Here is a 16,522-nt window from a genome sequence, read left to right on the forward strand (position 1 = left end):
ATCTGAGTAAGCTGAGAGGAGAAGGAAGGATTTGCAAATGGGACTACATGTGTTTGGTACCTTGGAGATACCGGAGAAGATGCTTGAGGAGATGGAAATGTTGGGAAAGTGGACAATGCATGTATTGACATCAAGTGTTGACAGCAAAAGCTATGTCGGGGCGAGTGATGGTTAGGTATTGAAGAGATCCGGTAAGCTGTCTGTATACTGTGGGGTCGGAGAAGAGAACATCGTGTGGGATTGTAGCTGGTGGTTTGAGGTATGAAGGATTGTTGAGGGAGTTGCAGTTGAGTAAACCGCCTTGTTTTAGGATGGTTTGAGCATATGAGTATTTTGAAAGGTGTAATTGATTGTTGTGATGAGATATCTGAATTCCAAGAAAGTCGGAAGGGAATCCAAAATTTTTTATTGAGAAGTGATTTTGAAGAGAGGTAAGAATATTGAAAAGTGCTTGAGGATTATTGCCAGTGAGCAGGATGTCATCGACACAGATTAGGAGATATACTTGAGTATGATTTTGGTGAAATGAGAAGAGGGAGGGATCGGCTTTACCATGATGAAAACCGAAGGAGAGAATACATGATGAGAATGTTTTGAACCATTGGCGAGCCGTAAAGGGATTTTTGGAGAAGGCATATGTGGTGAGGGTTTTGGGAATCTTCAAAGCCATGAGGTTGTTGCATGTAGACGGTCTCATTGATTGAGCCATGTAAGAATGCATTTGTGATGTCAAGTTGATGAATTGACCATGTATAGGTGATGGCTATGGAAAGGAGAACCTGAATGGAGGGGAATTTGGTTACATGGCTAAATGTGTTGGTATAGTTAAGGCCATATTCCTCATGATTGCCTTGAGCTACAAGGCGGGCTTTATATCAAGCAACAGATCCATCAGTGTGTCATTTGATTTTGTAGGTCCAACGATACCCAAGAATAGGTGTGTTGAGGGGAGGTGGAACAATGATCCATGTGCATTGTTGTCGGAGGGCTAGGAACTCAGTGGCCATAGCTGAGTGCCAATGGAAATGTTTGGACGCTTCAGTGTATGTGGTTGGGTCGAAGGGTGGTTGGGAGGTCAGGTGAGTTAAGTTGAATATGGCGCGAGGTTTGAGTGACCGGTTTTGGAACGGGTTATCATTTGGTGTATAGGGGGATTGGTTGGGAGATCAGGATGGTGGAGCTCGGTAGGTGTGTTGATGGATGATAGTGCGGCAGAGGCTGGTTGAGGTTTGGGTAAGGGAAATTGGTTTGTGGAGGGTAATGTTGTAGGAGTTAGTTGGGGGATTGAAGTTGGGAGAAGCAGGTTGGGGTTGCAGTGAGAGGAGTCGGTGGGAGAGGAGTTGGCAGGTTCGGTTTTGAGATTTTGGTAGGGAAATGTAAATTCGTCAAATGTGACATGGCGGGATATTTGAATGTGGCCAGTGGTGGGATCAAGGCACTTATAGCCTTTGGAGAATGAGGCGTAGCCGATGAAGACAGAAGGGGTTGATTTTATGGAATGTTTGTGGAAGGCGGGTGGTGGTAGCAAGGGGAAGCATGCACAGCTGAATGTGCGGAGATGAGAATGGGGTAATGATTTGTTGTAAGATTTGTTTGATTTGGTGGTTGAGGGTAGGAGGCTGATTAGATAAACAACGGTGAGTAGGGTGTCAAGCCATAGGTAATAGGGGAGGTGGGCTGTATGGAGTAGGGTGCGTGTGGTTTCAAGAATGAAGCGAAGTTTTTTTTCGGCAGGGCAATTTTGTTCCGGTGTATATGAGCAGGTGATCTGGTGGGAAATGTCATGAATGGTTAGATTGCTTTTAAGGAATGATTGACGAACTCTTTGCCGCCATCACTGTGCAAGTATTTGACAGTGTAGGATAGCCGTTTTTCAATGGTAGAATGAAATTTGATGAATATTGCAAACACATGAGATTTATACATTAATGGAAAGACCCAAATGAAACAAGTACAATCATCAACAATAAGTAAATAAAATTTAAAACCTTGGGTGGAAGCAATTGGGGAGCGTCCCCATACATCAGTGTGTAGTAATTCTAGAGATTTGTAGTTATGATTTTTGGACCAAGAGAAAGGTCGCTTATGTCCTTTAGAGGCCTTACATGAGGAGCAAGATATACTAGATGTAGAAGAGATAGGAATAGCTAAAGAACTGTGTTGTTTGGAGATGGTATTGATTGTTTGGTGATGTGGATGTACAAGATGGTCATGCCATCAAAGCGAGGTTTGAGATATTGCCGTGAGAGTGTGATTGTTGCAGGAGTTTTTGAGAAGCTAGGTGGTAGAGCCCGTCGTGGCTGGGACCTGATAGAATTGTGGAGTTGGTTGTCGGATCCTTGAAGTGGAAAACGAAAGCATCAAAGAGAATAGAGATGTTATTGTCTTTTGTAAGTTTGGAAACTGAGAGTAATTTGTGAGAAATGTGAGGGAGAAGTAGCAAATTAGGTAGTAGAAGCTTAAGATTGGGAGTAGGGAGGATGCCTTGTCCATATTGAGCAATTGGGAGGGAACGACCTTCACCAACATAGACGGAGTTTGGGCATGTATATTCGATTGGAAGAGTGATGTTGTCAAGATTGTTGGTGAGATGTGAAGAGGTGTCCGAGTCGATTATCCAATCGCTGGAGGGTTGGGGGTGGAGGCTAGAAGGGCAGCAGACGGTGTTGGGTGTTGAGTGTTAAGTCTAAGCAAGCATACATTTGCAGTGTATCCTCGTTTCCCACAAACCTGACAAACCGGAGAGCTGGGGTTGGCAGGGTGGTTGGATGATAGCTCTAATGTTCGACCTCGAGAAGAGGAGTTTGTGAAACGGCCACGACCTCAACCTCTGCCACGGTAGGAGTATAATGCAGTGTGAAGATTGGAAGAGGTTGGTTCCTTGGCTGAAACCTAAGACAGGTTAATATCTTCACTTAGTAGAAGAGTGAAGGATCTCCAAGGCTGATCGGTGTTAGTTTTGTTCTGATAGAGGTTTTGAAGGCCTAGTACTGAGGGGGCAAGTCGTTGAGTGTGTAGAGTAAGATGTCCTTTAAATCAATCGAACAGCCAGCGGTTGCAATATTGTCCATGAGCATCTTCACATTTGTAAGGTACTGGAGCAAGGTGACAGTGCCCATGGAAACGTTGTGAAGCTCGTTTTTCAAGTTGTATGACTCGGGACCTGTTTTGTCGCCTGAAGGCGACATTCTAGGGTACTCCAGATGTCAGCACAAGTGTCGAGATGAAGGATGTAGGAAAGTATGTCGGGTGAAACAGTTGAGCAAATGGCCGCAGATTGGTTATGGTCGATGTCAGTCCACCTATTGTAGGCCAGGTTAGGGGTAAAGGTTTCGGTGATATCAGCTATAATGTGCGAAGGTAGTGGAGAGGTTCTGTTGAGGAAGTCGACATAGCCATTTGTACGAAATAGTTTGAAGATTTGGGATGTCCAAGTTGGGTAGTTGTCATTTGATAGGGGAAGGGGAACAATGGTTTAGATATTAGAGATAAAAAATTTTAGAGAAGAGGGAATGGGGACATCGACGTATGATGTGTCTGCCGATGTGTTGTCTGTATGGGAGGAGGAGGTCGCCATGATGTTGGATCTGCAATGGGCTGTGAACCAGGTGCTCTGATACCATGTGATCAAAGCTAAAGTTAAGAGAAAACAGAGACAAGTGCAGTGGTAACAGAAACAGAGACAGTAAAAGCTGCATAAAGGTAATACTTCATTTCTGTGTAAAGATGAGTTTGTGAAATACATTTGTATTGCATATAGCTATGTATATATTGGTGAAATGGTGCAGCTACTGTATACATGTAAGGCTAAGATTAATCTTGTTGTTAGCATCTCACGGTGAGTTGTGGACCTGAGATGGAGACGAACGTTCCATGTCAGATGTTGTTGGTGAGTGATTGCTTGTCGTTATTTATAAATTAAAAAAAAATAACAACTCCTAAACACTTCTAATAATATGCTAATGAATTTTATGAAATTGAGAAGAATAGATCTTACAAAATAACAAAATCTAAAAATGTTAACCCAAAAGATCTATGTCAAAAAATTAAAATTTAGAATTTAAGTCCACATCAAGTGTAAGAACCAGCAGTTTGTTGGACCGGTTCAATTGAAATGGTTAGAACCGGTCCCCTAACTACAGTGCGGGCGAGCAAGCGAGGTGAGCAAGCAAGCGAGGTGAGCAAGCAAGCGTGAGTAGGTGCGAGCGAGTGCAGGCGAGCAAGCTTGGGATTGAATCGCTTGAACGAGCGAAATAGGGCATTGTGAGCATATAAATGCGAGACTCCTCGCGTGAGATATCAAATATCGCTCACTCCGATGGAACAAGACAATCAAAAGAAGGAAGCAACCGAAAGGAGGCAATGATTGAGAGGAGAGGAAATTGGAAGAGAGGAAGAGAGATTTTGTAAAGCAGAAAAATTAAGAAAGAGAGTTGTTTATTGTTGAGAGTTTGTCATCAGATCAGTGCTCGACGTGAGAGTTATTGAGCCTTCATTTTTGAAGACAAGGAAAGTGAGAAAGTCATTTAAATTTTTATTTCATGTTCAAATTAAAAATAATATAAATGCATAATTTTTATTTTTTACTGAAAGAATAGTATATGATTGTTTATAGGAAGAATCAAATTGGTGGGAGTCTCAATTGGACAAGGAAGAAAACTTTAATCAAGGTAATTAACCATGAATCTCAATCTACCAACACTAACAAACCATTGGTTGCAACATTTGGGAAATCTGGTTAGTAGCTATAGATTGCCTCCTCTCAGAAATCTCGAGTAGACTGGGTGGTTAAATGAAAGTTTTTGTTTTGTTATAATTTAAGTTTGGGGCCTATAGCTCCACTTAGGAGTTTCCCAAATGTTTAGATTTATGATGGGACTTATGGCTCCTCTTAGAAGTTTCCTAGAGGTTTAGATTTAGGTTATGGCTTACGGCTCCACTTAGGAGTTACCTATAGATTGAATTTGGTTTAGGGCTTACAATTTTGCTTAGGAGTTGCCCGTAGATTGAATTTAGGATGGGACTTACGGCTTTTTTTAGAAGTTGCCCGGTAATTTGAATTAGGTTGGGCCTTACGTCTCCACTTAGGAGTTTCCCGTAGATTTAATTTGGCTCGGGGATTACGGCTCCACTTAGGAGTTGCCTGAACAGTAGGTTTACTACTAACATTGGAAGTTGCCTGAAATTTTAGTTTTGGATAGGTCTTGTGACTTTTATTGGAATTTGCATGTAACAGATGGAGATAGGTCTTACCACTTTCCTTGAAAGAAACCTGCAAGTTCTATTTAGGACATGTATTGCTACTTCCATTGGAAGTTACCTGTAATTTTTAAGTTGAGGTGTTCATTACTTCACTTAGGAGTTTTGCACGATGAAGTAGTTTTAGAATAGGATTTACAGCTTCTTTAGAAGTTACCTATATGTGTTGATTAAGAGTGAATTTTGACAGCAGATACTTAGTTATGCACAATCTACTGCCTTGACACTTAGTACTATTGTTTCTTGTTTCAGCAGTTTAAGTTTTTTTACCGCACTTTCTTTCGCAATGCTATTTTGTTACAGTACTAAATCACCCTTTGTTTATTTACTTGCACGTATTTGGAGCCCGCACATGAAGGAGCTTGTTAGAGTTGGAGCTTTGCTACTTTGTGTTAGTTAGAGAGCTTTGTTATAGTTTGGTTGGATTCTTTTTTGAGTTTGAGCTTGAGTTTGTGTGTAGTTTTGTACAAGAGAGGAATTTAGTACAAACATTGCTTTATGCTTTCCCTGCTCTTCTATTTTTTATTGATTGCATTTTAAACTTAAGAAATTTTAATTGGTCGCATTAATATTTAATTAATTTAAAAGAAATTTTATTGTTTAAATTAACCAATTAATTAATTAGCTCAATGTATAATTGTAACAAAGTGGTTCTACCCTCTTGTTTGTTTTTTAATTGCACTCCAATTTAATTAATCAATTAATTCATTAAAGGGAATTTTAATTTATTGTATTCTTTATTCAATTAATTAATTAGTTGATAAAAGAAGAATGGAGAAAGTGTGTTGGTTCTTATTTTTAAGAATAAATCTGATGCAGAAGAGTGTATGAATTATAGAAGAATTATGTTATGCATCATACATTAAAACTATGAGAGAGAATAATTGAGCATAGATTACAACGTGCTACTAACGTTTCTCAAAATTAGTTTTGATTTATATTAGACACGTCTACTATGGAAGCTATATATTTGTTGAGTGGTTTGATGGAGAAGTATAGAGAAAGTAAGGAGGATCTACATATGATATTTATTAATTTAGATAAAGCATATGATAAAGTTTCAATAGAAGTGCTCTCGAGAGTTCTAAAAGAGAAAAGAGTTAATAATGCTTATAATAAAGTTATTAAGGATATGTATAAAGAAGTTATTGTGTTTAAACATAAGGTAATTTGATCAAGTATTTTTCTATTTTAATTGGATTACATCAAGGATCATCTTCACATCTAAATATTTTTGCTTTAGTCATGGATGTTTTTACTAAACATTTGCAAGAGGATGTACCTTGGTTTAATTTTTTTGTTGAGAATATTCTTCATGTTGATAAGACTAGAGAGGGAGTCGATAAAAAACTTGAATTATGGAGGTCAACATTAGAGTCTAAATGTTTTTTTTTTTTTTTTTTTTTTTTTTTTTTTTGAGAAGATTTAAATAGGGATTATTGACATTGAGTGTAATTTTAGTAGTCATAGATCTAGTAGTGGGATTTTGACATTAGGTGATCAAGCCATTAAAAAGAGTGCATATTTTAGATACCTCGGCTCTATTGTTCAAAGCAATGATAAAATAGATGAGGATATTATTAGTAGAATTGAAGTTAGATGGTTGAAGTGGAGGAATGCATTGAGCATATTGTGTGATAGAAAAGTACACCTTAAACTTAAGGTAAAATTTTATAAGACGATGGTAAGACCTGCAATGCTTTATGGCGTAGCATGTTGGCCATTAAAAGAGAACCATAAAATTAAACTAAGTGTTGCAAAGATGGTGCTTAGGTGGCTGAGTGACTTTACACTTAGAGATAGAATGTGAAACAAGAACATATATGTGAAAAGATAGAAGCAGCTCCCGTGGAAAAAAAAAGATTAGAGAGAGCTGTTTTAAATGGTTTGGTCACAAAAAATGTCAGCCTTCTAATGACTCTGTTAGGAGAGTAGATATATTAGATCCTACCTATGTTAAGTAAGGTAGAGGTGGACCTAAAAAGACTTGGTTAGAAAGTATTATCAATAATGTTTTTTTAAGATTTAAATTAGAGTTTAACTCTTAGTAGAATATAAGGAAGAAAAATGATTCATATAGCTGACCCTATGTAGTAGAATAAAAGCTTTTTGTAGTTGTATATTTTGATCATATAAGTTAACATAGAATTCCTTGCACAATCAAATTCAAGTTTGATACAACCTGAAGGTCAAAAAAAAATGTGAACCCAAAAACATGCCGCCAACAAGAACTATCAATAGTGAATAACTGAAACATGAGCAATCCAAACAATTAAAACCAAACCTCATTTGCTGTTCCTTCATCGTCCTTGTAGCCAATCTTTTCCAGTATCTCGTGTATAGCCGTCAAATCCATTCTGAGGCAAGCTTCACCCAAAGGAGAAAGTGATAAAGACTCAACAGATGATGCACCACCATGTGGCATGTCCATCAAAACGTAGGAAGGAACCTGTGAGTCGAGTTATTTTTGAAAAACAATGACTAAGCTTCAAGAAAATAAAGATGCTTTCAGAGCTCAAACACAGTCACCAAATGCATTAATTTCAGCACAAATCTAACAATCTCGAATAACTGATTAATATTTAACCTAACACCTGCTTGAAAGCACGTGCAGAAATACATATAAATTGGCATGTTTATGTCTACTTCGGTTATATAAGCATACATTATATGCATCATAATGCTTTAAAAAGTTATAACAAGTTAGCACAGGAAGTTTCACAGTTGAATATGGTCAAAGAAGAAATGATACTGAGGGAAAGAGTTAATCAACATAAAATTTTGTTAAGAATAGGAGATATAGAGCCTGGATCATCTAGTATGCACATAACATCATTTAAAGACCAACGTCTTCAAAAGACAAATCAAGCCAAAATTTAAACCAAATTCTTTTAAAAGGGGGGACTTTTTTTTCAAAATTTAAAAAGCTAAATTGCCATTAGATTGGGCCCGTTCAACATGTTTTAGATATCTCAGATCTTAATGAAATATATGAGATATTATGAGTAAAAATCAAATTGGATGGTTGAAGTTGAGGAAAGCATCAGGCCTATTGTGTGATAGAAAAGAATCCCTCAAACTTAAATGAAAATTCAATAAGATGGTGGTGAGACCTGCAATGATTTATGATGCAAAATATTAGTTATTAAAAGAGAAACATGAAGTGAAGTGTTGCAGAGCTGCTGATGCTTAGGTGGATGGGTGGTTTTACACTTAGAGATAAAATGCAAAACAAATATATATGTGAAAAGGTTGGAATAGCTCCAGTGATAAATAAGATTAGAGAGAGTCACCTTAGATGGTTTGTTCACATAAAACGTTGGCTTTCCGATAACCCCATTAAGAGAGTGGATGTATTAGATCTAGCTTATGTTAAGAAAGGTAGAGATAGATCTAAAAAGACTTGGTTAGAAAGTATTACAAATAATATTTTTTTATTAGACATAAATGAGAATTTGTTATGACACAATCGAGAAAAAGGATTCATGTTGCTGACTCAATGAAGTGGGATAAAGGTTTGATGTTGTTGTATCCATTTGGTCTATTTTAAAGGAGCTTAATTCATCAAAACTCATATTTAAGCCATTTGAGTTAGTTTTCTTCAAGAGAAAATAATTAAATTGGTCGCCTAACTTTTTCTGAATGATCAAAATAGTCATCGACTATACAAATGTATCAATTTGGTCTCTTGATTATTTAAATAGAAACTGAAATAATCACTTTGTGGGATTATTTAGGTCTCTATTTAAAAAACCGAGTGACTAAATAAAACTTCTAAATAGTCATGGACCATTTTGGTCCTTCATAAGGAGTAAGAAGACTTTTTTGTTATTTATCGCTTTTATTGAAGTTGATCGCCCATATAAATATACCATAATTATAAGGATAGTCTACTTGCAACTTCATTAGATTATCTTTTTATTAGATTTATTTATAGGCTGTTGTTAGCAATCCTTGGAATGCATATTCATCTTTAAAATTTTATTACTTCGCATCATTTGTTGATTTACAAGAATTGTTTGAAGATACTCACATTAAATGAATCATAATTTAAGTCTAGTGACAAATTCATAGTGCGTTAAATGAACATATAAGAATTAGGGTATTAAATTAAAAAAGGCACCAAAAGGTAACTCACTATAGTGAAATCAATCAGACTCCTATTTGTTAGCTATAATTATTTCAAAAATCTGCAAATAAAAGGGCAAGTCGTAGTGAAAACTGCAGTTTACAATACTTTCGGTCCTTGTTACAGCAGCCAAAAGTTTGCATAGCTTATTTGGCTTCAACAGATGATATGAATTTGTATTGTTATTTGGCAAAGTAGTTATCAGAAGTCGGTCGCTTTGCTGTCTTCACAGGCGTATATTGAGGCTTAAGGTTATTAAATGGCTAGGTCATCTTTGAATGGATTGCGACATCAGCAACCGTCATCAAGGAATTAAACTAAAACTCAAATATGAAGCTTTGGACGTGGGTTGTTTACATTTACAAGGAATTTTAAAATCATATTAAACTGCAATCTTTGAGATAAAACCAATATTTGAATTTTGGAATTTTTATAACCTAATAGAATTTTTTGTGTCAACAATATGGTACTAACCTAGAAATATCAAAAGCCAATAAAAATTGATCTGAGGTATGAAATTTAACAACTTTGGCTTGAGTAAAATGTATCATTCTAATTTCAAACTTATAAATATAAGTTGGATGTGAGATTCAGTGCTGTACAAAAGTGACTATCTAATTCATAAGGAAGTCGTCTTCTAGTAACAACTTGAGAACAAGTTTCTTATTCAAGTGTTGTACAAATGTAACAATCTAATTCATGAGGAAGTCATCTACTTCTAACGACTTGAGAACAAATTATTCTTACTTTTGCAAAATCATTCCTCGTTCTATTTCAACTGATAATTTATTATTGACTTGCTTAGTGCTTATATTTTGATCAAAAAGTGTAAAGATGAAAATCTGATTTGTGAAATTTAATTCTATTTGCTCAGTGATTTTATATGTTTATTATTTAAATTCTTAAATATTTTTTATTATTTTACCATAAATTATTCATAAATTAAATTTTCATTTAACCCAAGTGAGTTGTTAGGTAAATTGGCAATATATGATCTATGAATCCTCATTTTTTCTTAGCATGAAAGTATAATACATATCATATTAGTTGAATTATGAAACTCAACTCTAGGCGTCCCTTCATCATTTTTTATGATATAGTGAGATCGTAGATGTTAAATCTTAAATTTTTTGACATAGTATCAAGGAAGACTTTTGATGCAAAATTTCAATATTTTTTCATTTTCTTTGAAATTTATCATTAAAATGTATTAAGTATTATATTAATTAAAACATATAATATTATATATAAATATTATCACACTGGTCAATATTATAATATAAGATATGATAATATTGTAATATCATATAAGTAATATTCCAATATTAAATAAATATAACAGTATTACATAAAATCATTATACTGTTTAACTACTATAAAACTTGTTACAAGTTATTAAACTTCAAAACATATAAAATTGATTGAAATTTAGTAAGAAATCTGCATCAAAATTTTGCTTGATATGCTCCAACAATTTGAAGATATGAAATCTATGCCTCAGCATATCATATAAATATTATAATAATATATTATTTACTCAGATAATATTAATTCCAAAAAAATAAAAATAAATCTCTTATTTAGGAGGTGATTTCAACCATTGACAATGATATAGGTTTTGTATTCTTATTTTTTTACTTTATATTCTTTATATTAATGAAAAGGGGTTTCGAAACCAGAGGATGGGAAGGGAGAAAATCAGTAAGCTAACCTCAATTTCCTTTTGGAGAGGAGTCAATGCAAGGACTAACAATTTAATATTAGGCCGTTCTCGTTGCTCATATTGTAAACACCTCGAAGCTAAGCGCACCACTTCAGTGCCATCTTCATCTGAAAATTGACCTTCCAAACAGGAATCTGTCAGCATGTGAAAATTTCTATCTCGTATCAAGTCGAGCGCCTGCCCACCGCAACAGAAGGGAATTATATGTAAAGTGATTAAAAAGACATTTACATATTTTTTCTTATAAAAGGCCGGCTTGACTGAGCTCAGCACAGCCGATTTTGCTGAAAATTCATTACTTATCATGGAAGGACAAAAATATCTCAACAACAAATACAACTAAGATATGCAAGCAACATTCTTCGATCATGCTTATTTATATCATCATTTTTAAGTCAGACAATTATATAAAAAAGCTTACCGAGTGCATGAGATTTTGTTACCAATAACAATTTTAGGAAGGGCATAGTGTACGCAATCTTACCTTATATTATTTGAGAAAGACTATGCCCATAATTCAAACTCATGACCTCCAGATCACGATGGAGAAACAAAATAATTTTTTTAGTTTATGTAATCATAATCTCTCATTCTTACAGCTCTGTTAGAGTTCCCACCACAAACATGCCTTATCTAAGAGTTACCTTTTTAATAATAATTGTAAAAGAATTTATATGGAATAAATTACTGAATCATAAAACACATGGAATGGACTCACATGGCTTGGAGGAATATGCTTTCCACTAAAAACATCGAGCAGCAATGTGCCAAAGCTGTAAATCACACTTTCTGGTGTAACCCTTCCTAAAAATTGTAAAGATATGAAGGCATAAATTAATAAGAAGATATCAAGCAAACGTTATGTTATGTGCATTTTAGAATAACTTTGAACAAAAATAGCAATCTCATCTGCACTTTTTAAAGAGTTTGATAACTTAAATAGCCATGAAAGGCTAAAAAATATGAGATAATGTCAAGTGAAAAACGAATAAAAATAAAATTCACAACAAATCAGTTCTTTTAAAAGGCATTCCATCTTTATAGACTCAGCTGTATCACCATGCAAAATTCTCATCGGGAAAGAACACAAGCATGGATTAGCGCATACAGCGATCAGAATTAGATTTTTTTTTAGCCGACTCCAATCGAGAGAAAAGCTAGTGCATACAAGGACCCAACTTAAATTCTTTCTTCAAATCAGCTCATATAAGAACTTTTTAAATCAGTCAGCATTATTCTCTAGTTGAATGAGTACACTAAAACCTGCGCTATAAATCTCAACCTAATGCTTTTTACAAAATATAAGTAGAATTATTCTCTTATCTTTCTATTTCAAATACTTTCCATTCTATTTCATTCAAAATAAAAGAATGGAATAGAAATAAATATTGACCATATCTTATATAAAATATACAAAACAGGTGAAATACCAGGTCTAATTTTTTACCATGTCAAAAGTTATATAATGTTTGTTTCTTTTTAAAAGGGAGCTCGATATATGTTCAAATTGTTGCCCTGAATGATCTCGATTGATTGCTGTTTGTCCATTAAAAACATACAACTCAAGTTTTAGGTTAGGCTGGTTTGGCGGCTCTATTTGTATTAGCAGTTTTTTATCACTACCCCCTGCCCCATAAAAATCACAGTTCATTTCAAGATCTACCAGTAATATTTGGCATCATTTCAAGAAAGCGCCTTAAACTATTAACTTTCTTTTAATATAAATTATTATTCTTATTTATAGATGACCTTGTTTTTGGAGAAGGCATTTTAATGACACGATACTGTTTGACAATGACCTAGTCAGACGTAAAGGTTTGTGACAAAAGATTCAAGTTGAGACTCAATAAACTCGTAAGGATTTCACCCAATTGGTGTGTACACTCATTACACTCCATCTCTTTGTGATTCATTAGGCTCGAAAAACTCCTCTCAAGAAGAGGAATAATTCTTTGACATTAATTGCGAACATTGGTGCTTGCCTACACCAAATATAAAGAAGAGATGAAGAACCACAACAAAAAAAAAAATCGTCAATCAACTGTACCATAATTCAAATCGTTATTATCATTAAGTGCATAATATCACCACAAACATGCTCAATGTTCTAATTGCAATTGGAGGTCAACAGCCAGCAGCTTAACCTTTTTAGTTAAATCGAGATTATTTCCCTCTGCACTTAATTATCTAGCTAAAACCATTTAAAAAAGTATTTATTTATGAAGTCATTTTCATGAAAGAAATCCCTATAGCGTATGACATCCCATATGCATGATGATTACCCCCTCTTCTAACCGTTCAAACTCTATTGACGATCATCGCCAATAATGTGAGAAAAATCTACAAATGGTCAAAAATATGCTTTGAAAGAGGTTACTGCGGTTAATTACAATGATGACGATGTGCTTAAAATCTTTGGATATAAAATTAAGCATTGTAGCTAGGTGATTTTTAATAAGAATTGTAGCTAGGTGATTTGTAGACATTGTGAATCAAAAAATAGTATAGTTCACCTTTAAATGAATTCATGAGTTAATAATCATAATGATTTAGAAAAAAGGCATAAAACATTAAATTTAACCAATTGTGCTTTCCTTTTCTTTTTATGACAACAATCAAAATAATAATTTTTTATGACGTGAGTTTTAGGAAGAAATTTCAAAATCATAACGTGGAGAACACTTGCATTAGCCAAGAATCCTATGTTTTCTTTTACATTAAAAAGAAAAGAAAGCGCGAGAAAGGAAATACCTGTCCTCAAATATTCTGGAGGTGTAAATGCTAAATTCGTGCTGTAGCTTTTACCATCTCGACTATTCTTCATTAGGCCAAAGCATGAAAGCCTAGGATTACAATCCTATAACATACTAATCAATGATGAGAGATAAAGAAGCTCATGCTTTATGCGGGAATGCTGAGAAGCGTACTAAGAAATTTGACACCTACATCATCAAATAGGACTCTATAAGCATTAAGATCATGATAAAGAGCACGACCCTTGCTAGTGCAATACTCTAAGGCTTCTGCTAGATAGAGTACAACCCTCAATCGCATTGGCCACTTCATGGGTTGAGCCTCCCCTGCACCACAAAAATCAGCGGAGTATGAGAAACTAGAATTCAAGAATTTAGCGAGGAACAAAGCAGTGTGCATGCCGGGAAGAAAGAATAAATATGTTTATTTTATTATGAAAACTAAATAGGATCTAATAAGTCTAAATGAATTCAAATGACAAGAAGAACTAACAAATTAGTAGACATGTACCAACTTACAAAAATTCTTCAACCTTCACCAAGACAAATTCAATAAATTCACAGGTGCTAGCATCATAATCAAAATTTTCAAGCGAAATATATTATGTTTGAAAGTCTACTACAAATTCATGTCAGAAATTCATAAATAGGGAAGCCACAAACAGCTAATAAGGGAGTTGCTTCAGTTCCAACATAACATGTGCATAAATACATCCAAAAACTAGCATATACATTCATAGTTGCAATAGGAACATATTCTTTATTGCTAGAAGTTCCATCTAGTTTCCAAATGAAATGTGCAATCCAACTCGTATCTGCTGTTCTACTAGCAACTCTGGTCATAAGTGGAGTTAAAGGAATCAAACACAAATATGCTGGTTTTGGTCTGCGTTGCTATACATAATAGAAAAATACTTGCACAGAAATTAAAATAAAATAAATAAATAAATAAAAAGTTTGGTAAGGTCATTTCATATCGACAATTGACAAAGAATGATATCCCAAGTTCAATGTAGTTTTCCTTCCCTTCCTTTTGGCTTTATTATGAGAAGGACGGATTTGAAACCCTACAACATGATTCGGAGTCATGAGCTATAGCAAGATAGGTTTTAAGAGCATACTCTCTTGTCGTGCCAAATTAATAAGTCAAAAGGGATAAAAGCTCAATTGCCTTGCAAAACCTGCTCTAATTCACAAGGCACAGCAGCTCGAAAAATCACCCTAATTCTTTCCTTTGCTTTCTTATCCTACACGGGTTCACCATATATTAAAGATTGCAAGTATCATAAAATAAATCTTAATGATATAATTGTACTAATTTTCTTTCTTCTTCCATCATAAAAAACTAATCAAGCCAATTGCAAGGTCTCGACAAGTTTGAATTCCAACGTAAATTCGACAACAAATGAACGAGGGATTTCATGATTTTAAATAAACTCACGTAACCTATACAATACACAGTAAATTCCACTCCCACCCTGAAGAAGAATTGATAGCTAAAGAAGCGAGCAACCAAACCACATTTGGTGAAGACAATTCTCCTTATGATGATCAAAATTATCACATTAGTGGTAAATGAAACTATGCACTAGATCATATAGTAGCAAAGGTCACTTGCATGGTTCAGCATGCACACAAACAACCTGCCAAATAGGTTTCTAGCCAATCGAATAATACGAACGTATTTCCAACCTCACAAACTGGAGAAATTATTACGTGTGAATGCCGAATTTAAGAGGCCAATCAAAATGCGTCAAATCACCCAATACATAGCTGCGTATTGGTTCAATACACAGTTGTGCATCAGTACACAGCTGTGTATTGACGACGTGACGCGTTCTGATTGGCCTCCGGATGACATTCAACGTCCGCACGTAATAATTTATCCACAAACAAAAAGGCTGCCTCAAGATAATTTGAATCAACCTAATAAGAAAATAAACTCCCTCATAAATAAGAGAGATTCAAAGAAGTTGACTAGCCAAATGAGGTTGTAACCTAACTACATCACCAAGCAAAGCATCAATTGCATGTGCTAGAAACCAAGATATCAATCAGTTGCATGTTAAACTAAATGAAATGAGCAGTATGAAGAAAGAGCTCTTCGGTCAGCTTAATTTAATAGTGGCAATTGGACACCAACAAACAAATGCTCAACCAAAAAATTGCCCAGAACCCAATTTGACAATCAGAGTATTTAGTACTTAAATTATTACTCTGAATATTTCAATTTCTCTCGAAAGTGGACTAAAATCTCACAAGGGACAACACAAACCACTCCCTCAAAAGTCTAGATGATCATAAAAAATAAATTTAACACTTACACGCTAAGAAAGTCAAAGAAGTCATTACTTTTAAGATTATTGAAGCTTTAGTAGGCAAAGGCAAATCATCAACCATTCAAAGCCAAGTATGATCAAGTACAATATCTTGAGGGGAATGTTGTGTCTAAATTCAGCATTTTTTTCTGATACCAAAAATCCCAAACAACTTGCCCAATTCAAGGCTGTTTGCAATAACAGTGGAGAAAATGATGCTTTGTTTCCATGACACTTCATTAACAATCTTAGTAATATTGCTTTTGAGTGGTTTGATGTGTTATCCAAGAATCAATCAAAACAATCAGAGTTCAGAACAATAGTCATCAAAAAGTTATCT

The 16,522-nt window shown here is 34.9% G+C and overlaps 1 protein-coding gene across 1 annotated transcript in view; it reads right to left on the reverse strand.

The window, feature by feature from the left end:
* Nucleotides 1-16,522, reverse strand: part of LOC110099975 (probable serine/threonine-protein kinase BSK3) — a 37,557-nt gene that overhangs the window by 6,555 nt on the left and 14,480 nt on the right. Inside the window, exons 5-9 of the mRNA XM_020827321.2 lie at nucleotides 14,058-14,191; nucleotides 13,863-13,968; nucleotides 11,830-11,915; nucleotides 11,100-11,288; nucleotides 7,544-7,708 (exon numbers count right to left, since the gene is read on the reverse strand). Coding sequence (XP_020682980.1) covers nucleotides 7,544-7,708; nucleotides 11,100-11,288; nucleotides 11,830-11,915; nucleotides 13,863-13,968; nucleotides 14,058-14,191 — 680 coding nt within the window. The remainder of the gene's footprint in view (nucleotides 1-7,543; nucleotides 7,709-11,099; nucleotides 11,289-11,829; nucleotides 11,916-13,862; nucleotides 13,969-14,057; nucleotides 14,192-16,522) is intronic.

This window comes from Dendrobium catenatum, unplaced genomic scaffold, assembly GCF_001605985.2.
Source record: "Dendrobium catenatum unplaced genomic scaffold, ASM160598v2 fragScaff_scaffold_1595, whole genome shotgun sequence".
In the NCBI taxonomy this organism is placed as follows: Eukaryota; Viridiplantae; Streptophyta; class Magnoliopsida; order Asparagales; family Orchidaceae; genus Dendrobium; species Dendrobium catenatum.